At 46.5% G+C, this 25,894-nt stretch overlaps 1 protein-coding gene across 2 annotated transcripts in view; it reads right to left on the bottom strand.

Moving 5' to 3' along the window:
* The window catches only part of IVNS1ABP (influenza virus NS1A binding protein), a 332,957-nt gene that overhangs the window by 152,883 nt on the left and 154,180 nt on the right, over nt 1-25,894 (bottom strand). For both annotated transcript variants that reach the window (XM_063940197.1, XM_063940196.1), the window contains 3 exons: nt 24,104-24,229; nt 3,942-4,049; nt 2,495-2,624 (listed from right to left, as the gene is read on the bottom strand). In XM_063940197.1, the coding sequence (XP_063796267.1) occupies nt 2,495-2,624; nt 3,942-4,049; nt 24,104-24,229 (364 nt within the window). The remainder of the gene's footprint in view (nt 1-2,494; nt 2,625-3,941; nt 4,050-24,103; nt 24,230-25,894) is intronic.

Consider the following 25,894-nt stretch of genomic DNA (forward strand, 5'->3'; position numbering starts at 1 on the left):
GGAGGAGGGTCATAGTGGGAGGAGCCAGTGCACACCAGTTAGACCTAAAGCTTTCTTTACAGTTGTGCCCAGTCTCCTGCGGAGCCGCTATTCTCCATGGTACTTACGGAGTCCCAGCATCCACTTAGGACGTCAGAGAAATATTTATATGCATACTAGGGTCTCAATCTCTGATAAGGTACCTGTCCACGCTGCCACAGCGCTATAAACCCATGCCGACACAATCGCCGGTCTGGGTAGTATACTAGAATGTGCACGCTATCTGCAGGATCCCTGAGAATAGCTAGTGCAAACAGGACACCCAAGGGGAAGATTCTCAACACATCCTGGCCCTAGTGGGGAAAGGATACAGCCTGAGAATTCTCTTGTGGGAAGCTGCCGTCTCTTGTCTGGAGATTCCCGCTATTTTTCCTCATGAGAGGAGGGAAATTTACCTCAGCATTCTTCCCCTTAACATGTGTACTCTCGTGTCAGGGACAGATGAGTCATCAGTGATATGTAAATCATCTTTTATTCCAATAATCATATATTGAATATCTTTTAGCCCTCTTGGCTGTAACTTTGCATTATCGTAGTCGACAGTGGAGTTAAACTCCGTGTCGATACTTTGTTATTTTGGATAGTGAACATAGAGAGACTCTGAAGGACTCTGTGACATAGGGACAGACCAGGGTAGATTTCCTTTCTGTTCCCTAACCTTTTGTGCAATAATTTTACCTCAGCACTTACACATATCCAAACAGGTGTCTGCGTTGTTGACGGAGACACCCTCCCACACACTTATCCGCTCTATCAACTCCTTAGAGGAGCCTTTTACCTCAGACATGTCGACACACGCGTACCGACAACACACACACAGGGGATGCTCTATTTGAAGACAGTTCCCCCACCAGGCCCTTTGGAGAGACAGTATGCCAGCACACACCACAGCGCTATATAATACAGGGATGTACACTATACTGAGTGATTTTTCCCCTATAGCAGCTTATATACACAGTTTTGCACCTAAATTTATGTGCCCCCCCTCTCTTTTTTACCCTTTGTGTACCAGGATACTGCAGGGGAGAGCCTGGGGAGCTTCCTTCCAGCTGAGCTGTGAAGAGAAAATGGCGCCGGTGTGCTGAGGAAGAAGGCCCGGCCCCCTCAGCGGCGGGCTTCTGTCCTTTTATGTACTTTAATGGCGGGGGTTAATGCACATACACAGTTTATCAGACTGTATTATGTGCTTTTCGCCAAGTAAGGTAATCTAATTGCTGCCCAGGGCGCGCCCCCCCCCTCCCCCCCCCAGCGCCCCGCACCCATCAGTGACCGGAGTGTGTGGTGTGCTAAGGGAGCAATGGCGCACAGCTGCAGTGCTGTGCGCTACCTTAATGAAGACCGGAGTCTTCAGCCGCCGATTTTCAACTTGTCTTCGTTCTTCTGGCTCTGTAAGGGGGACGGCGGCGCGGCTCCGGACGACCGAGGACTGGGCCTGTGTTCGATCCCTCTGGAGCTAATGGTGTCCAGTAGCCTTAGAAGCCCAAGCTAGCTGCAAGCAGGTAGGTTCGCTTCTCTCCCCTCAGTCCCACGTAGCAGTGAGTCTGTTGCCAGCAGATCTCACTGAAAATAAAAAACCTTACAAATACTTTCTTTTCTAGGAAGCTCAGGAGAGCCCCTAGGGTGCATCCAGCTCTGGCCGGGCACAGATACTAACTGAGGTCTGGAGGAGGGGCATAGAGGGAGGAGCCAGTGCACACCAGATATAGTACCTAATCTTTCTTTTAAGAGTGCCCAGTCTCCTGCGGAGCCCGTCTATACCCCCATGGTCCTTACGGAGTACCCAGCATCCACTAGGACGTCAGAGAAATTACTTCACAGAAAGGGTAGTGGATAAGTGGAATAGTCTCCCATCAGAGGTGGTGGAGGCTAAGACTGTAGAGCAATTTAAACATGCTTGGGATAGGCATATGAAAATCCTTACAAAGAATTAAGGTTCAAAAAGGGTTGAGATTACTTAAAGGATAAAAAAAAAAGGGGCAGACTAGATGGGCCAAGTGGTTCTTATCTGCCGTCAAATTCTATGTTTCTAAATCCAGTCAGTCACAGAATACAGGCATGCTGCATATCATTTTAATCAGCGGAAGCTGCTAGTGTGTTCTATTGCATTACATTGCGTCTAAAACTTAAGACGCTTGGCGCTACAGAGTCACATGGCATTCACGCGTTGTGTAACACGACTTGTAGCGCATGGAGCAAACTTGTAAGAGGACACAACTGTAGTTACAATGTTTCAGGTTTAGCCTGTAGTTAGAGGTAGGTCTTAAAAACTGTAAAAATACAGCAATGCATAATGTCAACATGTCACCATAAAATACATGTTCACATTTTGGACCAACCCCATTTTAAAACTATTTAATGCCACAACTTGCAAAAAACAAAAATTAAACATAGTATGAATTGTAGCAATATAAATTAAATTAGCTGACTAAGATAAAATTGTGAATGCAATACTTACTAGATTTCTTTTCTGATGCAACTATTTTCCATTCATGTTTAGGGCTTTGTGTGGAAAATCCTGAAGGTGAAAGGGTCCCAGAAGAGCTGCTGCTCAAGTGCCTATTATCACTTTCACGGGGAGATTTCTTCTGCAAAGTTAAATATATATAAGGAAAAGACGATTGAAAGCTAGAAAAATTAATCCAGACACGCCCCTATAATTGAAGCGCAAAAAAAAAAAAGTTTCCCACTATGGGGTCTATTCAGTTGATGTCGGATCCTTTGACGGAAAGGATCCAACAGTTCAGTATTCAATTTGAGGCCAAATCAGACAGGTTTGGTCCGTTTCCAACAATGTCAATCTGACTTTTTTTTTTTTTTTAAAGTCGGATTGACATTGTCGAAATCGGGACTAAAACCTGTCAGATTTGCCCTCAAATCTGACAAAACATGGTGATCCGCTGCTAATCTGCTGATACATGTGTTTTCCGACAAGTCGGAAAAAACGTCAGCCCTATTGAATAGGTCAAATCATGATTCAACCTAAAAAAAGGTGGAAACTGCAGTCTTTCCGAATAGAAAGCAGTTCAGACTAGAATTGAATAGACCCCTAAAAGTTTTTTCCTAAATTGTATACTTTTATTTATGTAATCGTTCTGATCAACAAATCCATAAAAAAATAATATAATATATATAATAAAAGGTCCCACTTGCATCCTCTTTGAAGCTGGAAATATAAAATTAACCTTCTGGAAATAGAATTCTATCAATATCCTAGCACTGGAACTGTATACTTAATAGGTCACATTGTGTGTATGCATATATAATATTGTATATGTATCATACACACATCTCTGTATACAAAGAAAAAAAATAAGCATCACACTGGGGTAGATGTATGAACACTTGTTAAAGGGTAAGCAGCTGTATCAGCGCACATTATGTCCCCATGTAGGACCGCAGTAATTCCCAGCAAATGACAGGGGCACTATGCATCCCTATTATTATCAGGGCAGCTATCTTTCGGATAGCTCAACAATACGTCGAGCAATCTATGAACGGTCTGTAACACGGACCGTTCTGACACATGCAGCTATCAATTTCAACAGCTGCAGGACACCCATTCACCGCAGCAGGGACAGGTCAGACCCTGGAAGAGGCGACTGCATGTGAGATCCCATGATGCTTACGAGATCTTGTGCATGCCTTGTGAGCTAGCTGGGGGAGAGACAGCTCATCAGCATTAGGATGATGCGCTGTGGGGGACCTGGCTGGAATCGCCGGAGGTGAGAGTTTTCACTACCCCTCTCCGGCAGCTGAGATGTTCTTACAACGCAGTGCTAGTGCTTCGACTCTGTAAAGAGAAGCAGGAGGAGCCATACCGGCACAATATGCGCTAGGATCATACATCTCCTATTTCTGCTACACACGTAGAAAAAGACAAACGCACCACTTCTTTATTGTACCTGAATCAATTGTATACCATCTTCATCAGCAGCAAATATGTCATTATGTCCACCAAGAGCATGCCCATCAAGCAATTTGTGATCAGCTGAGTAGTACAAAGTTTGTACCTGTAAAACAATAAAAATATAGCCGTATGGATACTAATCCGATGGGAAGAATATTTTAATACTGTAGATATTCCACCTCGGGTCATCTTCACTTTGTATTTACTGTAGTTTCCATAGACAAAAAAAAAGAAAAAACTTGTAGGATATCTTTTCTTCTATAGACTACCGATGAGCCTTCACGTCTAAGTCTTCATTTTCCAAAATTTAACAAACTGGTGCAGAGGAAACACTGATAAATAAGGATATTCTAGTGCAAGATAACAATCAAGTGCACACAAGAATGCAAAGGTAAACACCAAACAAATGCCAAAGATGTACAAATTAGTGAAGCCTAGAATTTCCAGGTATAATTTTTGTAGCAGAACATCTACAAGTAAATTGAGGAAAAAGCAATACATTTTCTTAAAAAATAAATCCAACAGCAAAGCCCTCAGCCCACCAAAACATACAAACCAGAATAATGGGGTAGGAAAAAATAAATAAAAAGGTCACTAAAAGCACCAATGGAAAATGTACATAGGCTTAGCAAGTGTGGATACATACAAAGGACTTTGACATTTTTTTTCTTCCTTTTTACAGATTGTTCTAAGCTGGTAGCTTTACAACACCTTTCAAGATAAGCTTATGACCAAACATCTGAATGCAGAGTCCACATACGCTAAGTATTACAAAATGGAATTTGTACTTGAAAGCAAATAGTTCTCCCTGTAGAAGGGACTTCACACAAATATTTAATGCAGTTCTAAGATCATATCCACTAGCAAGAAAGCATTAGGTAGACCATAAAAAGATCAAAATAAAAGTAGAATACTAATTCTATGAAGTGCTTGGGCTGAAAAACATTTGCATTACTCCGTTAATAGCAATTATTTTGTATACACTGCACAACTGTAAAAGGATGATAAAACACTAACAGCTGGGTACACAATGTACAACTGTAAAATACATGGATAGAATATAAATCTTAGCGTATAGCATCATAGGTCTTATCGTCCCATCCGATGCACAGCACATCAGATGGGAAAACGTAACCACACAATTCAAACAATGAATTGGGTGCAGTGTTAATTTTGACAAGGATTTTAAGTTTAGTTTTAGGGGGGTATGCAGTTAGCTTCGGTAATCTCTGAAACTGTTGAATATGTCCCCTTGCCTATTCAATTGAGGCCCATTTTGAAGGCATTTTTGACAAATATATATATATATATATATATATATATATAAATATATATTGAAAAGGTATTAGTGAAAAATGACCCAAAATCAGCGAAAACTGAACGTGTTTTCATCGGCGCAGGGGGAAAATCTGTGGATTCGCCAATCCGTGTGTTTCGCTCCTGCTGAATTTTTCGCCTAGGCAAAAAAAAAAACTGTCCTATTAAAATAGGGCTAATACCCATTCCCCATAAAAATAGCAGAAAATAAGATTTTACTTACCGATAAATCTATTTCTCGTAGTCCGTAGTGGATGCGGGGGACTCCGTCAGGACCATGGGGAATAGCGGCTCCGCAGGAGACAGGGCACAAAAAGTAAGCTTTTAGGATCACATGGTGTGTACTGGCTCCTCCCCCTATGACCCTCCTCCAAGCCTCAGTTAGGTACTGTGCCCGGACGAGCGTACACAATAAGGAAGGATCTTGAATCCCGGGTAAGACTCATACCAGCCACACCAATCACACCGTACAACCTGTGATTTGAACCCAGTTAACAGTATGATAACAACGAAGGAGCCTCTGAAAAGATGGCCCACAACAATAACAACCCGATTTTTGTAACAATAATTATGTACAAGTAATGCAGACAATCCGCACTTGGGATGGGCGCCCAGCATCCACTACGGACTACGAGAAATAGATTTATCGGTAAGTAAAATCTTATTTTCTCTAACGTCCTAGTGGATGCTGGGGACTCCGTCAGGACCATGGGGATTATACCAAAGCTCCCAAACGGGCGGGAGAGTGCGGATGACTCTGCAGCACCGAATGAGAGAAACTCCAGGTCCTCCTCAGCCAGGGTATCAAATTTGTAGAATTTTACAAACGTGTTCCCCCCTGACCACGTAGCTGCTCGGCAAAGTTGTAAAGCCGAGACCCCTCGGGCAGCCGCCCAAGATGAGCCCACCTTCCTTGTGGAATGGGCATTTACAGATTTTGGCTGTGGCAGGCCTGCCACAGAATGTGCAAGCTGAATTGTACTACAAATCCAATGAGCAATAGTCTGCTTAGAAGCAGGAGCACCCAGCTTTTTGGGTGCATACAATATAAACAGCAAGTCAGACTTTCTGACTCCAGCCGTCCTGGAATTATATATATATATATATTTTCAGGGCCCTGACAACGTCTAGCAACTTGGAGTCCTCCAAGTCCCTAGTAGCCGCAGGCACCACAATAGGTTGTTTCAGGTGAAACGCTGACACCACCTTAGGAAGAAACTGGGGACAAGTCCTCAGTTCTGCCCTGTCCGAATGGAAAATTAAATATGGGCTTTTGTAAGACAAAGCCGCCAATTCTGACAATCGCCTGGCCGAGGCCAGGGCCAACAGCATGGTCACTTTCCATGTGAGATATTTCAAATCCACAGATTTGAGCGGTTCAAACCAATATGATTTGAGGAATCCCAACACTACGTTGAGATCCCACGGTGCCACTGGAGGCACAAAAGGGGCTGTATATGCAATACTCCCTTGACAAACGTCTGGACTTCAGGAACCGAAGCCAATTCTTTCTGGAAGAAAATCTACAGGGCCGAAACTTGAACCTTAATGGACCCCAATTTGAGGCTCATAGACGCTCCTGTTTGCAGGAAGTGCAGAAATCGACCTAGTTGAAATTTCTTCGTGGGGCCTTCCTGGCCTCACCCACGCAACATATTTTCACCACATGTGGTGATAACGTTGTGCGGTCACCTCCTTCCTGGCTTTGACCAGGGTAGGTATGACCTCTTCCGAAATGCCTTTTCCCTTAGGATCCGGCGTTCAACCGCCCTGCCGTCAAACGCAGCCGCGGTAAGTCTTGGAACAGACATGGTACTTGCTGAAGCAAGTCCCTTCTTAGCTCCCGAGGCCATTAGTCCTCTGTGAGCATCTCTTGAAGTTCCGGGTACCAAGTCCCTCTTGGCCAATCCGGAGCCACGAGTATAGTTCTTACTCCTCTACGTCTTATAATTCTCAATACCTTGGTTATGAGAAGCAGAGGAGGGAACACATACACCGACTGTTACACCCACGGTGTTACCAGGATGTCCACAGCTATCGCCTGAAGGTCTCGTGACCTGGCGCAATACCTGTCCCGTTTTTTTTGTTCGGGCGGGACGCCATCATGTCCACCTTTGGTCTTTCCCAACGGTTCACAATCATGCGGAAAACTTCCCTATGAAGTTCCCACTCTCCCGGGTGGAGGTCGTGCCTGCTGAGGAAGTCTGCTTCCCAGTCGTCCACTCCCGGAATGAACACTGCTGACAGTGCTATCACATGATTTTCCGCCTAGCGAAAAATCCTTGCAGTTTTGCCACTGCCCTCCTGCTTCTTGTGCCGCCCTTTCTGTTTACGTGGGCGACTGCCGTGATGTTATCCCACTGGATCAATACCGGCTGACCTTGAAGCAGAGGTCTTGCTAAGCTTAGAGCATTATAAATTTGCTCTTAGCTCTAGTATATTTATGTGGAGAGAATTCTCCAGACTTGATCACACTCCCTGGAAATGTTTTCCCTGTGTGACTGCTCCCCAGCCTCTCAGGCTGGCCTCCGTGGTCACCAGCATCCAATCCTGAATGCCGAATCTACGGCCCTCTAGAAGATGAGCACTCTGTAATCACCACAGGAGAGACACCCTTGTCCTTGGATATAGGGTTATCCGCTGATGCATCTGAAGATGCGATCCGGACCATTTGTCCAGCAGATCCCACTGAAGAGTTCTTGCGTGAAATCTGCCGAATGGAATCGCTTCGTAATAAGCCACCATTTTTACCAGGACTCTTGTGCAATGATGCACTGACACTTTTCCTGGTGTTAGGAGGATCCCGATTAGCTCGGATAACTCCCTGGCTTTCTCCTCTGGGAGAAACACCTTTTTCTGGACTGTGTCCAGAATCATCCCTAGGACCAGCAGACGTGTCGTCGGAACAACTGCGGTTTTGGAATATTTAGAATCCACCCGTGCTGTCGTAGAACTACTTGAGATAGTGCTACTTCCGACCTCCGACTGTTCTCTGGACCTTGTTCTTATCAGGAGGTCGTCCATTTTCTTTGAAGACGAATCCTCATTTCGGTCATTACCTTGGTAAGGACCCGGGGTGCCTTGGACAATCCAACGGCATCGTCTGAAACTGATAGTGACAGTTCTGTACCACGAACCTGAGGTACCCTTGGTGAGAAAGGCAAATTTTGGGACATGGAGGTAAGCATCCCTGATGTCCCGGGACACCATATAGTCCCCTTCTTCCCGGTTCGCTATCACTGCTCTGAGTGACTGCATCTGGATTTGAACCTTTGTAAGTGTTCAAATATTTCAGATTTAGAATAGGTCTCACCTAGCCTTCTGGCTTCAGTACCACCATATAGTGTGGAATAATACCCCTTTCCTTGTTGTAGGAGGGGTAATTTTATTATCACCTGCTGGGAATACAGCTTGTGAATTGTTTTCAATACTGCCTCCCTGTCGGAGGGAGACATTGGTACAGCAGACTACAGGAACCTGCGAGGGGGAAACGTCTCGACATTCCAATCTGTACCCCTTGGATACTACTTGTAGGATCCAGGGGTCCTGTACGGTCCCAGCGTCATGCTGAGAACTTGGTAGAAGCGGTGGAGGGCTTCTGTTCCTGGGAATGGGCTGCCTGCTGCAGTCTTCTTCCCTTTCCTCTATCCCTGGGCAGATATGACTCTTATAGGGACGAAAGGACTGAGGCTGAAAAGACGGTGTCTTTTTCTGCAGAGATGTGACTTAGGGTAAAAAACGGTGGATTTTCCAGCAGTTGCCGTGGCCACCAGGTCCCATGGACCGACCCCAAATAATTCCTCCCCTTTATACGGCAATACATCTTTGTGCCGTTTGGAATCTGCATCACCTGACCACTGTCGTGTCCATAAACATATTCTTGCAGATATGGACATCGCATTTACTCTTGATGCCAGAGTGCAAATATCCCTCTGCGCATCTCGCATATATAGAAATGCATCCTTTAAATGCTCTATAGTCAATAAAATACTGTCCCTGTCAAGGGTATCAATATTTTTAGTCAGGGAATCCGACCAAGCCACCTCAGCTCTGCACATCCAGGCTGAGGCAATCGCTGGTCGCAGTATAACACCAGCATGTGTGTGTATACTTTTTAGGATATTTTCCAGCCTCCTATCAGCTGGCTCCTTAAGTACGGCCCTATCTGTAGATGGTACCGCCACTTGTTCTGATAAGCATGTGAGCGCCTTATCCACCCTAAGGGGTGTTTCCCAACGCGCCCTAACTTCTGGCGGGAAAGGGTATACCGCCAATAATTTTCTATCGGGGGAAACCCACGCATCATCACACACTTCATTTAATTTATCTGATTCAGGAAAACTACAGGTAGTTTTTTCACATCCCACATAATACCCTTTTTTGTGGTACTTGTAGTATCAGAAATATGTAACACCTCCTTCATTGCCCTTAACGTGTGACCCTAAAGGAAAATACGTTTGTTTCTTCACCGTCGACACTGAAATCAGTGTCCGTGTCTGGGTCTGTGTCGACCGACTGAGGTAAATGGGCGTTTTACAGCCCCTGACGGTGTTTGAGACGCCTGGACAGGTACTAATTTGTTCGCCGGCCGTCTCATGTCGTCAACCGGCTTGCAGCGTGTTGACATTATCACGTAATTCCATAAATAAGCCATCCATTCCGGTGTCGACTCCCTAGAGAGTGACATCACCATTACAGGCAATTTGCTCCGCCTCCTCACCAACATTTTCCTCATACATGTCGACACACACGTACCGACATACAGCACACACATAGGGAATGCTCTGATAGAGGACAGGACCCACTAGCCCTTTGGGGAGACAGAGGGAGAGTTTGCCAGCACACACCAAAACGCTATAATTATACAGGGACAACCTTTATATAAGTGTTCCTCCCTTATAGCATTTTAATATATATTCATATCGCCAAATCAGTGCCCCCCCTCTCTGTTTTAACCCTGTTTCTGTAGTGCAGTGCAGGGGAGAGCATGGGAGCCTTCCCACCAGCATTTCTGTGAGGGAAAATGGCGCTGTGTGCTGAGGAGAATAGGCCCCGCCCCCTTTTCGGCGGGCTTCTTCTCCGGAGTCTGTGATATCTGGCAGGGGTTAAATACATCCATATAGCCTCAAGGGCTATATGTGATGTATTTTTCGCCATACAGGTATTATACATTGCTGCCCAGGGCGCCCCCCCCCCGCGCCCTGCACCCTCCGTGACCGCTGTGTGAAGTGTGCTGACAACAATGGCGCACAGCTGCAGTGCTGTGCGCTACCTGATGAAGACTGAAAGTCTTCTGCCGCCTGGTTCCGGACCTCTTCAATCTTCAGCATCTGCAAGGGGGGTCGGCGGCGCGGCTCCGGGACGAACCCCAGGGCGAGACCTGTGTTCCAACTCCCTCTGGAGCTAATGGTGTCCAGTAGCCTAAGAAGCCAATCCATCCTGCACGCAGGTGTGTTCACTTCTCTCCCCTAAGTCCCTCGATGCAGTGAGCCTGTTGCCAGCAGGACTCACTGAAAATAAAGAACCTAAAAACTTTTTCTAAGCAACTCTTTAAGAGAGCCACCTAGATTGCACCCTGCTCGGACGGGCACAAAAACCTAACTGAGGCTTGGAGGAGGGTCATAGGGGGAGGAGCCAGTACACACCATGTGATCCTAAAAGCTTACTTTTTGTGCCCTGTCTCCTGCGGAGCCGCTATTCCCCATGGTCCTGACGGAGTCCCCAGCATCCACTAGGACGTTAGAGAAAGTAAAGTTTTTTTCTCTAGGCTCAGTCAGCTAAGAACGTGTTACATAGTGAGTCTGACTTACCGTAGTACTCTATATATCACATACAATTTAATTGCCTTAATTTGTTAGAACAAACAAGTGCAAGACACAATCGTATTTCCTTCACAGCAGATCATTTTTATTTTCTGAAAATATCTAGAACACAATTGCTCTTTCAAATTTAAAACCCCACTCCTAGTGCAGATTTTGACAAGGATTTTAAATTTAGTTGGTCTTAAGCAGCATACACTACACGATAGCGCTCATTTCCCTTCTGAGCGATATCGCTTGTAATATTGCCCATTTTGTACGAACTATATTGTTAACTAGGCACGCTCCTGCGGGTCGTTAACAATATTGCTGTCTGTGCATGCAGGTCAATTTTGGCTATGTCAGCCAAAACTGCATTTTGGGGCTGACTGCGGGGTGACGTCACTGAACAATATCATTAGCGATATTGTTTAGTGTACACACACTAGACTGGCCATCCAAGAGGGGAAGGAAACCACTAGGAGATAACGCTCATATAACATACAGTCTAGTGTGTACCCAGCCTTAGTCGTTTTTGTTTTTTTTGCTTTGTTTAACTTAAGGATTTTGTCAGTGGATCTCAGTTTTAATTTTAGTCCTGTAATAAACTGTAGCGATGAATTCTTTTAGTCAACATTTTCGTAGACAAAATTGATAGGGTGTACACATTTTACGATGGTCGCTGCAATCCATAGGAGATCGTAAGAATGACCCATAGATCATACAGTGTGTACCCAGCTTTATTCTCATCGTTCTACTTATGAAATTCAGCGCATCCAAAATATCTACATTGACCAAACTGTGCAAATCCATTTCAGTCCAACCTCCCGACGTAGGTTTGATTGACTTTATTCTTTACAGAGGACCTCTAGCAGTCTATGTAATCTATAGTGGTCTGTGCTTCCATAAAGTCTATAGAAAATGTAAAATGCAGAAGCTGTAATGCTGGTCTTTCCCGTAACGCTAAAAATAAATAATCAGCCATTACCCAAGTCCAGAATGGATTTAAAAAATAAGAATTTACTTACCGATAATTCTATTTCTCATAGTCCGTAGTGGATGCTGGGGACTCCGAAAGGACCATGGGGAATAGCGGCTCCGCAGGAGACTGGGCACAAAAGTAAAAGCTTTAGGACTACCTGGTGTGCACTGGCTCCTCCCCCCATGACCCTCCTCCAAGCCTCAGTTAGGATACTGTGCCCGGACGGGCGTACACAATAAGGAAGGATTTTGAATCCCGGGTAAGACTCATACCAGCCACACCAATCACACCGTACAACTTGTGATCTGAACCCAGTTAACAGCATGATAACAGAGGAGCCTCTGAAAGATGGCTCACAACAATAATAACCCGATTTTTGTAACAATAACTATGTACAAGTATTGCAGACAATCCGCACTTGGGATGGGCGCCCAGCATCCACTACGGACTATGAGAAATAGAATTACCGGTGAGTAAATTCTTATTTTCTCTAACGTCCTAAGTGGATGCTGGGGACTCCGAAAGGACCATGGGGATTATACCAAAGCTCCCAAACGGGCGGGAGAGTGCGGATGACTCTGCAGCACCGAATGAGAGAACTCCAGGTCCTCCTCAGCCAGGGTATCAAATTTGTAGAATTTTGCAAACGTGTTTGCCCCTGACCAAGTAGCTGCTCGGCAAAGTTGTAAAGCCGAGACCCCTCGGGCAGCCGCCCAAGATGAGCCCACCTTCCTTGTGGAATGGGCTTTTACAGATTTTGGCTGTGGCAAGCCTGCCACAGAATGTGCAAGCTGAATTGTACTACAAATCCAACGAGCAATAGTCTGCTTAGAAGCAGGAGCACCCAGCTTGTTGGGTGCATACAGGATAAACAGCGAGTCAGATTTTCTGACTCCAGCCGTCCTGGAAACATATTTTCAGGGCCCTGACTACGTCCAGTAACTTGGAATCCTCCAAGTCCATAGTAGCCGCAGGTACCACAATAGGCTGGTTTAAGTGAAACGCTGATACCACCTTAGGGAGAAATTGAGGACGAGTCCTCAATTCTGCCCTGTCCGTATGAAAAATTAGGTAAGGGCTTTTATAGGATAAAGCCGCCAATTCTGAGACACGCCTGGCTGAAGCCAGGGCTAACAGCATTACCACTTTCCATGTGAGATATTTTAAGTCCACAGTGGTGAGTGGTTCAAACCAATGTGATTTTAGGAACCCCAAAACTACATTGAGATCCCAAGGTGCCACTGGAGGCACAAAAGGAGGCTGTATATGCAGTACCCCCTTGACAAACGTCTGAACTTCAGGAACTGAAGCTAGTTCTTTCTGGAAGAATATCGACAGGGCCGAAATTTGAACCTTAATGGACCCTAATTTTAGGCCCATAGAAAGTCCTGTTTGCAGGAAATGCAGGAAACGACCCAGTTGAAATTCCTCTGTAGGGGCCTTCCTGGCCTCACACCACGCAACATATTTACGCCAAATACGGTGATAATGTTGCACAGTTACATCCTTCCTGGCTTTGATCGGGGTAGGGATGACTTCATCCGGAATGCCTTTTTCCTTCAGGATCCGGCGTTCAACCGCCATGCCGTCAAACGCAGCCGCGGTAAGTCTTGGAACAGACAGGGTCCCTGCTGGAGCAGGTCCTTTCTTAGAGGTAGAGGCCACGGGTCCTCCGTGAGCATCTCTTGAAGTTCCGGGTACCAAGTCCTTCTTGGCCAATCCGGAGCTACGAGTATAGTCCTTACTCCTCTCCTTCTTATGATTCTCAGTACCTTGGGTATGAGAGGCAGAGGGGGGAACACATACACTGACTGGTACACCCACGGTGTTACCAGAGCGTCCACAGCTATTGCCTGAGGGTCTCTTGACCTGGCGCAATATCTGTCCAGTTTTTTGTTGAGGCGGGACGCCATCATGTCCACCTTTGGTTTTTCCCAACGGTTCACAATCATGTGGAAGACTTCTGGGTGAAGTCCCCACTCTCCCGGGTGGAGGTCGTGTCTGCTGAGGAAGTCTGCTTCCCAGTTGTCCACTCCCGGAATGAACACTGCTGACAGTACTATCACATGATTTTCCGCCCAGCGAAGAATCCTTGCAACTTCCGTCATTGCCCTCCTGCTTCTTGTGCCGCCCTGTCTGTTTACGTGGGCGACTGCCGTGATGTTGTCCGACTGGATCAACACCGGCTGACCCTGAAGCAGAGGCCTTGCCTGACTTAGGGCATTGTAAATGGCCCTTAGTTCCAGGATATTTATGTGAAGTGACGTTTCCATGCTTGACCACAAGCCCTGGAAATTTCTTCCCTGTGTGACTGCTCCCCAGCCTCTCAGGCTGGCATCCGTGGTCACCAGGACCCAGTCCTGAATGCCGAATCTGCGGCCCTCTAGAAGATGAGCACTCTGCAACCACCACAGAAGAGACACCCTTGTCCTTGGAGACAGGGTTATCCGCTGATGCATTTGAAGATGCGATCCGGACCATTTGTCCAGCAGATCCCACTGAAAAGTTTTTGCGTGGAATCTGCCGAATGGAATCGCTTCGTAAGAAGCCACCATTTTTCCCAGGACCCTTGTGCATTGATGCACTGACACTTGGCCTGGTTTTAGGAGGTTCCTGACTAGGTCGGATAACTCCCTGGCTTTCTCCTCCGGGAGAAACACCTTTTTCTGGACTGTGTCCAGAATCATCCCTAGGAACAGCAGACGTGTCGTCGGAATCAGCTGCGATTTTGGAATATTTAGAATCCACCCGTGCTGTTGTAGTACTACTTGAGATAGTGCTACTCCGACCTCTAACTGTTCTCTGGACCTTGCCCTTATCAGGAGATCGCCCAAGTAAGGGATAATTAAGACGCCTTTTCTTCAAAGAAGAATCATCATTTCGGCCATTACCTTGGTAAAGACCCGGGGTGCTGTGGACAATCCAAACGGCAGCGTCTGAAACTGATAGTGACAGTTCTGTACCACAAACCTGAGGTACCCTTGGTGAGAAGGGCAAATTGGGACATGGAGGTAAGCATCCTTGATGTCCAGAGACACCATATAGTCCCCTTCTTCCAGGTTCGCTATCACTGCTATGAGTGACTCCATCTTGAATTTGAACCTTTGTATGTAAGTGTTCAAGGATTTCAGATTTAAAATAGGTCTCACCGAGCCGTCCGGCTTCGGTACCACAAACAGCGTGGAATAATACCCCTTTCCCTGTTGTAGGAGGGGTACCTTGAGTATCACCTGCTGGGAATACAGCTTGTGAATGGCTTCCAATACCGCCTCCCTGTCGGAGGGAGACGTTGGTAAGGCAGACTTCAGGAACCGGCGAGGGGGAGACGTCTCGAATTCCAATTTGTACCCCTGAGATACTACCTGCAGGATCCAGGGGTCCACTTGCGAGTGAGCCCACTGCGCGCTAAAATTCTTGAGACGGGCCCCCACCGTGCCTGAGTCCGCTTGTAAGGCCCCAGCGTCATGCTGAGGACTTGGCAGAAGCGGGGGAGGGCTTCTGTTCCGGGGAAGAGGCTGCCTGCTGCAGTCTTTTTCCCCTTCCTCTGCCCCGGGGCAGATATGAGTGGCCTTTTGCCCGCTTGCCCTTATGGGGACGAAAGGACTGAGCCTGAAAAGACGGTGTCTTTTTCTGCTGAGAGGCGACCTGGGGTAAAAAGGTGGATTTCCCAGCCGTTGCCACCAGGTCCGATAGACCGACCCCAAATAACTCCTCCCCTTTATACGGCAATACTTCCATATGCCGTTTGGAATCCGCATCACCTGACCACTGTCGCGTCCATAACCCTCTTCTGGCAGAAATGGACAGCGCACTTACTCTTGATGCCAGAGTGCAAATATCCCTCTGTGCATCTCGCATATATAGAAATGCATCCTTTAAATGCTCTATAGTCAATAATATATTGTCCCTGTCCAGGGTATCAATATTTTCAGTCAGGGAATCCGACCAAGCCACCCCAGCACTGCACATCCAGGCTGAGGCGATTGCTGGTCGCAGTATAATACCAGTATGTGTGTATATACTTTTTAGGATATTTTCCAGCTTCCTATCAGCTGGTTCCTTGAGGACGGCCGTATCAGGAGACGGTAACGCCACTTGTTTTGATAAGCGTGTGAGCGCCTTATCTACCCTAGGGGGTGTTTCCCAACGCGCCCTAACCTCTGGCGGGAAAGGGTATAATGCCAATAATTTTTTAGAAATTAGCAGTTTTTTATCGGAGGAAACCCACGCTTCATCACACACCTCATTTAATTCATCTGATTCAGGAAAAACTACAGGTAGTTTTTTCACACCCCACATAATACCCTTTTTTGTGGTACTTGTAGTATCAGAAATGTTCAAAACCTCCTTCATTGCCGTGATCATGTAACGTGTGGCCCTACTGGAAAATACGTTTGTTTCCTCACCGTCGACACTGGAGTCAGTGTCCGTGTCTGTGTCGACCATCTGAGGTAACGGGCGCTTTAGAGCCCCTGACGGTGTTTGAGACGCCTGTACAGGTAATAACTGATTTGCCGTCTGTCTCATGTCGTCAACAGTCTTTTGTAAGGTGCTGACACTATCACGTAATTCCTTCCATAAGACCATCCAGTCAGGTGTCGACTCCCTAGGGGGTGACATCACTATTACAGGCAATTGCTCCGCCTCCATACCATTTTCCTCCTCATACATGTCGACACAACGTACCGACACAGCACACACAGGGAATGCTCTGATAGAGGACAGGACCCCACTAGCCCTTTGGGGAGACAGAGGGAGAGTTTGCCAGCACACACCAGAGCGCTATATATATACAGGGATAACCTTATATAAGTGTTTTTCCCTTATATAGCTGCTGTATAGATTTATCTGCCAATTTAGTGCCCCCCCTCTCTTGTTTTACCCTGTTTCTGTAGTGCAGGACTGCAGGGGAGAGTCAGGAAGCTTCCCTCCAACGGAGCTGTGAGGGAAAATGGCGCCAGTGTGCTGAGGAGATAGGCTCCGCCCCCTTCTCGGCGGCCTTTCTCCCGCTTTTTTAAGGAAAAATTGGCAGGGGTTAAATGCATCCATATAGCCCAGGAGCTATATGTGATGTATTTTTTGCCATATAAGGTGTTTTTATTGCGTCTCAGGGCGCCCCCCCCAGCGCCCTGCACCCTCAGTGACCGGAGTGTGAAGTGTGCTGAGAGCAATGGCGCACAGCTGCGGTGCTGTGCGCTACCTTATTGAAGACAGGACGTCTTCTGCCGCCGATTTTCCGGACCTCTTCAGTCTTCTGGCTCTGTAAGGGGGCCGGCGGCGCGGCTCTGGGACCCATCCATGGCTGGGCCTGTGATCGTCCCTCTGGAGCTAATGTCCAGTAGCCTAAGAAGCCCAATCCACTCTGCACGCAGGTGAGTTCGCTTCTTCTCCCCTTAGTCCCTCGGTGCAGTGAACCTGTTGCCAGCAGGATTCACTGAAAATAAAAAACCTAAAACTAAACTTTTTCTTAGAAACTCAGGAGAGTCCTAGAATGCACCCTTCTCGGCCGGGCACAAAAATCTAACTGAGGCTTGGAGGAGGGTCATGGGGGGAGGAGCCAGTGCACACCAGGTAGTCCTAAAGCTTTTACTTTTGTGCCCAGTCTCCTGCGGAGCCGCTATTCCCCATGGTCCTTTTGGAGTCCCCAGCATCCACTTAGGACGTTAGAGAAACTTTAAATTTTGAAAAAATAGGATTTTAATTACCTACCGGTAAATCCTTTTATCGTAGTCCGTAGAGGATACTGGGGTCCACATTAGTACCATAGGGTATAGATGGGTCCACTAGGAGCCATGGCCACTTTAAGAACTTTAGTGTGGGCTGGCTCCTCCCTCTATGCCCCTCCTACTAGACCCGGTCTAGGAAACTGTGCCCGAGGAGACAGACATACTTTGAGAGGATATAAAAGGATAGTGGTGAGATTCCAAACCAGCACACACAAACTAGAAGAAAGCCAAGCTAACCAAACTTTAAACCAGGAACAGCAACCACTGAACGAACAATACTTAACCAAGTAACAGTGCAGGAAGAAACGAAGCACTGGGCGGGTGCCCAGTATACTCTACGGACTACGAGAAAAGGATTTACCGGTAGGTAATTAAGATCCTATTTTCTCTTACGTCCTAGAGAATACTGGGGTCCACATTAGTAAAATGGGGATGTGCCAAAGCTCCCAAACGGGTGGGAGAGTGCTGAGGTTCCTGCAGAACTGATTTACCAAACTGAAAGTCCCCATAGGCCAAAATATCGAACCTGTAGAACTTAGCAAATGTGTTCGAACCTGACCAAGCAGCTGCTCGGCAGAGCTGTAAAGCAGAGACACCCCGGGGAGCCGCCCAGGAAGAACACACAGACCTAGTAGAGTGGGCCTGCACAGATATTGGACACTGCAGAACCTGGCGTGGAATAAGCATGCTGGATAGTAAGCCTGATCCAGCGTGCAATTGTCACAGCAGGTCATTTTTATTTTCTGCAAATATCTAGAACACATAATTGCTCTTTAAAATTTAAAACCCTACTTGTAGTGTAGATTTTGACAAGGATTTTAAATTTAGTTGGTCTTAAGCAGCATACACTACGCAATAGCGCTCAATTCCCTTCTTCTGAGCGATATTGTAATATTGCCCAATTGTGTGTCCTTCGAAGCAGGACACAATTTTATTGGGATCATAGAGCACAAACAGCGAGTCAGATTTTCTGTGACGAGCTGTCCACTTCACATAGATCTTCAAAGCCCTCACCACATCCAAGGACTTTGAAGTAGCAGAAGTGTCGATAACCACCGGAACCACAATAGGTTGGTTGACATGAAATGCAGAAACCACCTTTGGAAGAAATTGCTGAAGAGTTCTGAGTTCAGCCCTATCCAAGAAAAATCAAATAGGGGCTTTTGTGAGACAACGCCCAGAGCTCCGGCACACCTCGCAGAAGCCAAGGCCAATAGCGTGACGGCCTTCCACGTAAGAAACTTGACGTCTACTTCCTGTAAAGGCTCAAACCATTCCGATTGGAGGAACTGCAACACCACGTTGAGATCCCAAGGTGCTGTAGGCGGCACAAAGGAAGGTTGGATGTGCAGAACCCACTCCAAAAATGCTTGAACCTCAGGGAGAGAAGCCAATTGTTTCTGGTAGAAAATGGATAAGGCCAAAATCTGGACTTTTATGGAGCCCAAACGTAGGCTCACATCCACACCTGACTGCAGAAAAAGGAGAAAACGTCCCAGTTGAAATTCCACCGCAGGAAATTTCCTGTTCTCACACCAAGAGACGCATTTTTTCCAAATACGGTGGTAATGTTCAGACGTTACCCCATCTGGCTTATAAGGACAAACTCGTACTGTCCTTACTGTGAAAAAACCTTTCCGCCTCTGTGTGCGGCATCTCCTCTCCTCTAACCTAAGTGGGTGTCCATGTGTTTTCTGTGCTGGTCTTAACAAAAACAGATCCCCCGAAAGCTATGTGGATTGTCCCCTTAAATATTTATAAATGTTGATCATGTCCCCTCTTAAGCTCCTCTTTTCTAGTGTGAACATGTCAAGCCTCGCAAATCTTTCCTGGTAATTCCAGCGTCTCTATCCCCCTAATTAGCTGGGTCACCCGCCTCTGAACCTTTTCTAGTTCCAGGACATCTTTTGTAGTAGGGTGCCCAAAATTGTGCGCAGTATTCCAGATGGGGCCTCACTAGGGCTTTACATAATGGGAGTTTAACACTCATCCCTTGCATCAATACTCCTCTTTGTCCAACAGATCCAGCTGGAAGGGCCTTGCGCGAAACCCTCTGTACTGCAGTGCCTCGTAAACTGCCACCATCTTCCCCAGAAGGCGAATGCATAGATGCACAGATATCCGGGTTTGTCTTAGAACATCCCGCACCTTTGACTGGATCACCAATGACTTTTCCAACGGAAGAAACACCTTCTGTGCCTCCGTATCCAGCATCATCCCCAGGAACGGAAGCCTCCGTGTTGGTTCCAGATGAGATTTTGGTAGGTTCAGGATCCACCCGTGATTCTGGAGCAGTCAGGTTGAGAGGGAATTGTTGTCTAACAAACTCTCCCTGGATGGTGCTTTTATCAGCAGATCGTCCAGGTATGGTATTAGAGAAACATCTCTGCCATTACCTAGGTGAACAGCCTCGGTGCCGTAGAGGCGCCAAATGGCAGGACCTGGTACTGGTAGTGACAGTCCTGTAAGGCAAACCTTAGATAAGCTTGATGAGGCGGCCAAATCGGAATATTAAAGGTATGCATCCTTGATATCCAGAGACATCAAGAATTCCCCTTCCTCTAGACGTGAGATCACCGCTCTCAGAGACACCATCTTGAACACCCGTAAGTATGGGTTCAACGACTTGAGATTTAAAATGGGCCTTACCGAACTGTCCGGTTTCGGAACTACAAACCGGTTGGAATAATAATCCTGACCATGTAGCTGAAGTGGAACTGGAACAATGACCGGAGTCTGTACCAGTTTTAGAATTGCTTCCTGTAAAGTCATACTTGCTTCTTGAGTTGCTGGTAAGCCTGATTTGAAGACTGAGGTGGGAGTTACTGAAACTCCAGTCTGTAGCCCTGGGCTACAAGATCTTTGACCCAGGGATCCCGGCATGACGAAAAGTCTCAAATGGGCTCCCACCTGCCTGTCTTTCAGGCAGTGACGTCCACAGTCATCCTGAAGGCTTAGAGGAAGCAGAACCGGGGTTCTGTTCCTGTGAACCTGCAGTTGCTGGCTTTCTGGGTTTACCTCTATTGCCTTTAAAGGCTGTAGAACCACCTTCGGTTTTGTTTTTAAACTTCGCTGTCTGAAAGGACTGCAGCAGGGGTTAAAGTGAGCCGCAACGGGGAGGAACTGCGTTCCGTCCGTTCCACTTGGAGACCGAACGCAGTTCCACCTCCTCCGGCTCACCCAACCCGCTGTGTGCTGCCGCCGCTGGAAGATGCCGGGAGCCCCCTGAGATTGTGTTACCAGCAGGCGCCTGGCTCTCTCTCCACAGCGTCAGCCGGAGCTCAGGCTTCCGGCTCGGTCACTGTGCGCTATGGGAGAGACGTCATGATGTCTCTCCCATAGTGCCGAGGAGCGGACGCCCAGAGGACTGCAGCGGTCGGACGTGGGGCACGGTGAGTATGGGGATGTTTTATTTTATCCCCTTATGTATAGCGGCACTTCTATTGGGAGGCATAACTACAGGGGGCATAACTAAAATGGGGGCATTACTAACAGGGGCTGACTACAGGAGGGCATTACTACTGGGGGTATAACTACAGGGGTCTAACTACAGGGGCATTACTACTGGGGCTAAACTACAATGGGGGCATTACTAACTGGGGCATAACTACTGGGGGGCTAAACTACAGGGGCTGAACAACAAGGGGGCAAACTACAGGAGACATTACGACTGGGGGCATTACTACTGAGTGCTCAACTACAAGTGGGCAAACTACATGGGGACTAAACTACTGGGGTCATAACTGCAGGGGCATAACTACTGGGGCTAAATGACTGGGGGCATTACTACAGGCAACATTTCTACTGAGGGCAATACTACACAGGGGCATTACCATTAAGGGCATTACTACTGGGAGCACTACTGAGGGCATTGTAAAGGAGAAACTTCATAAGGGGCATCACTCCTGGGGACATAAGGGGCACTACTATTGCGGGCATTGCAAAGGGGCACCACTATGTGCTCTATATAAGGGGCACAACCACTGTGGGCACTACCAGTACAGTAGACATTGCATAAGGAGCACTACTACTGTGGGCATTGTATAAGGGGTGCTACTGCTGTGGGAATTCTGTGCATTACTGGGTGCTACTACTGTGGGCATTATTACAATTGTGTGTCCACGCCCCTTTCTTTTTGAGACTGCGACCCTTTTTTTGCGGTGCGCGCCCAATAACTTTGTTGCATTGCCTGTATTCCCTGTGACAAAGCAGCAGCATCCCCCCCTCCCGAGTCCACCTCACCCTCCTCTGGGTCTGATACATCAACGGTATCAGCCTGCATGATTTGGGCCAGGGTACACTTCTGTGGACAAATGGTAGTGGTCTGAGACGCTGGAATGACCACTGAATCTCTATTCATCAGGTCATCAACAGATAATGTTAAGTATTGCATCTACTTCTCATTTTGGGATAATTTGAAATAATCCCTTTTAATGAATCTAACCTTACTGGTTCAGATCCACTATCCCGAGTACACGGCAGTAAGCCCCCGGATTGAGAGAAACACTCTGCTGTGCATGAAACGCACTCCTTTGACATAGTAAATGTAAAGACCACACATATACAGTGAGGAATAGGTTAAAAGCAGTTAACCCACACAGAGCCCCCTAGGGAGACAGACTATGATGAAGCCAGCCACACAGCGCCCTTATAGCTAATAATATTGTAGCTGGATCCCAAACTAAGCATTTGTAATAAAGTCTCAGTATTCTAATACTGCTCCCCCCCTGTGCTATGACCCCCTTGTACCGCTAAGGCAAGCTGGAGTCTTTGTGGAGGGGCTGTGCTTCCCTGCCAGTCTGTGTGTAGAGCTGCAGAGGGAAAATGGCACCGGTGAGCTGCTGAATCCACTCAGTGAAGCCCCGCCCCCGTAATGGCGTGTGGTCTTCCCGTTTTTTTATACTGGCTGAGGTATGTTTGTTGCTTAACAGTGGGTTAGAACCCTGTTAGCTAGTTTGCCAGTGTGGGTATTTCATTAGTGGCTCAGCGCGCCCCTCACAGCGGGACACACGCACCGTACGTCATCCTGAGCCCTGGAGAGCAGCCTGCATGTCAGCGCTGCGCTCCATAACCTTATGCCGCCATTGAAACCGGTGACCCGCTAACCAGGGCCGCTACTCACCACTCTTGTGTCTTCTGGCTCTGTTAGGGGTGGCGGCGTGCTGCGGGTCTGTATGCTCGCTGTGGTGGGGCTTGCGAATAGGACCCTCAGGAGCTCAGTGTCTGGTCAGCGGAGAACGGGACCATTAACCCTGGAGGAGGTTGGGCCGTTCCCCTCCCCCAAAGTCCCACGAAGCAGACAGGCTGTTGCCAAACAGCGCTGTCTGAAAACAACAAACAGCAAAATAAATGTAGAAAACTCTTCCCTAAGCGTGACCGGCTCCTCCGGGCACATTTTCTAAACAGAGTCTGGTAGGAGGGGCATAGAGGGAGAAGACAGCCCACACTATCGAGTTCTTAAAGTGCCCATGGCTCCTAGTGGACCCATCTATAATACCCCATGGTACTAATGTGGACCCCAGTATCCTCTAGGATGTAAGAAAAGAAAATTTGCCTAAAAAAAAATAAAAATTAATACTTTAATGATCATTTAGTAAGTTTAAGAAATAAAGTAGGTGAAACTGCATGTGAAATACTTGTATTGCCCTTTCCAAATTCTGATTTTGGGATGAATATATACTGTATAGGCCTAAATCAAGAACAAATTCCCTTCCAAAAATGTTGGAAAATTTTGGTGATTTCCCCCACCATAAATATAAACTGAATTCAGGCATTTTCCATTAGGAGTTTTAGATGTACAATGCACTCAGATCCTGTAAAAGGAGTAAGCACTATTAAATCATCATCATGGCTCTCTGCCCACAGCGGATTTTCTTAGAAGGGCTAAGGCAGACTGGTGCTTCATTACGATTCAATTAACCTTGAGGTATCTTCATTGTTCTTCAGTCTTGGGTATCCTACTTTTGTTAAATAACCTATGGAAAGATAATCAACGGGGAGGAAAACTGTTAGAAGATTTCATCATAATGGAGTCATTTCAAGTAAACCTGTAAGAAAATATCAGAAAACACTGAAAGACTACAGTGATTGAGGACAAAAAACAAAATCCTTAGCACTTATACACAAACTGGAAAAAAAAAAAAAAAAAAAGACAAAAAAATTAAATATTTTGGGAAAATAAGAATTAGTCTCACCTTTAAACCTACCAGTTTTCAACTGAAAACAGAGTCTCTTTATTTTGGGCTCTGATTATCATAAAAGGACAATTGAAATTAGTTTTAAATGGTTCTGCTAGCATCCTACATGACCACAATCGCTCCTTTGTGAGACTAACCTCATCCATTAGGGATTCCAAACTCTCTCCATGTTCCCATATGCTGCGTTGAACCCAGTTGATTACCTTTGTATACAATTTCCCATTGCTTGGGAGCGAGTTGTTTTCCTCAAGCATTATTTCAAGCTATGGCAAAAGAAAGGCTTTATTAATAGTTTACAGTAAGGAGACAATATAGGTTATCAATTGCTCATACATTATTCTAAAGAGAACACTTCGAAACACAGGACAAGAGTCTAAACATTATAGAAGTATTATGTCTACAGTTAACACAGGCACATGTGGTCACTATTACAGTAATATCCCATCTAAGGAACGGATAAAAGCAAGGTGGATTATCCTGTGGGCCAATAATTGCCCGCTGGAGAAAGCATGGTGATGCTGGATGACCAAAACAAAAGGACCATTTCACAGCCATGCAAAATATGTTTTCAATAAAAATTTAAATTTGCATGGTCAAAACAACCATTTGGCTACTGGGCTGCAAGATCTAAAAATCTATGTAAACCTTAAACCCCTTGGCCTGGAGTGGTCGCATCTGCCAAGCCGAGGTCTCCAAGACAAATTTTCTAAAAATTGATGAGAAATGCCACTCCTGATGTTCCATTTTTTTTCGGAGGTGCATTTGGAAAAAATTCACATTTCAGTGCCTAATCAACGTATCACTTTGAAATTTTGTCCCTTTGTCAATCAAAATATAGATTCCAGTAAAAAAATATTTTATCAATCTTGCACGAGTTCATTATACATTCATTTACTTCAGACTTGGTCTGCAAGCATTTGTGAAGTATGCATTTGTTAAGGATGTATTTTCAGGATGGAGTTATAAGTGGAACTGAACCCCATCTCTCCTTTCTTCAAAAGGTAAAAAAAAAAACCATCCTCATGCTTGTACACTGCTCAAAAAAATAAAGGGAACACTAAAATAACACATCCTAGATCTGAATGAATGAAATATTCTTATTAAATACTTTGTTCTTTACATAGTTGAATGTGCTGACAACAAAATCACACAAAAATTATCAGTGGAAATCAAATTTATTAACCCATGGAGGTCTGGATTTGGAGTCACACTCAAAATTAAAGTGGAAAAACACACTACAGGCTGATCCAACTTTGATGTAATGTCCTTAAAACAAGTCAAAATGAGGCTCAGTAGTGTGTGTGGCCTCCACGTGCCTGTATGACCTCCCTACAATGCCTGGGCATGCTCCTGATGAGGTGGCGGATGGTCTCCTGAGGGATCTCCTCCCAGACCTGGACTAAAGCATCCGCCAACTCCTGGACAGTCTGTGGTGCAACGTAACGTTGATGTATGGAGCGAGACATGATGTTGCAGGCAGCAGAACGTTCTCCTTGGCGTCTCCAGACTCTGCCACATGTGCTCAGTGAGAACATGCTTTTATCTGTGAAGAGCACAGGGCGCCAGTGGCGAATTTGCCAATCTTGGTGTTCTCCGGCAAATGCCAAACGTCCTGCAAAGTGTTGGGCTGTATGCACAACCCCCACCTGTGGACGTCGGGCCCTCATACCACCCTCATGGAGTCTGTTTCTGATCGTTTGAGTAGACACATGCACATCTGTGGCTTCCTGGAGGTCATTTTGCAGGGCTCCGGCAGTGCTCCTCCTTGCACAAAGGTGGAGGAAGCGGTCCTGCTGCTGGGTTGTTGCCCTCCTACGGCCTCCTCCACGTCTCCTGATGTACTTGCCTGTCTCCTGGTAGCGCCTCCATGCTCTGGACACTATGCTGACAGACACAGCAAACCTTCTTGCCACAGCTCGCATTGATGT

This window comes from Pseudophryne corroboree, chromosome 9 (genome assembly GCF_028390025.1).
Source record: "Pseudophryne corroboree isolate aPseCor3 chromosome 9, aPseCor3.hap2, whole genome shotgun sequence".
In the NCBI taxonomy this organism is placed as follows: Eukaryota; Metazoa; Chordata; class Amphibia; order Anura; family Myobatrachidae; genus Pseudophryne; species Pseudophryne corroboree.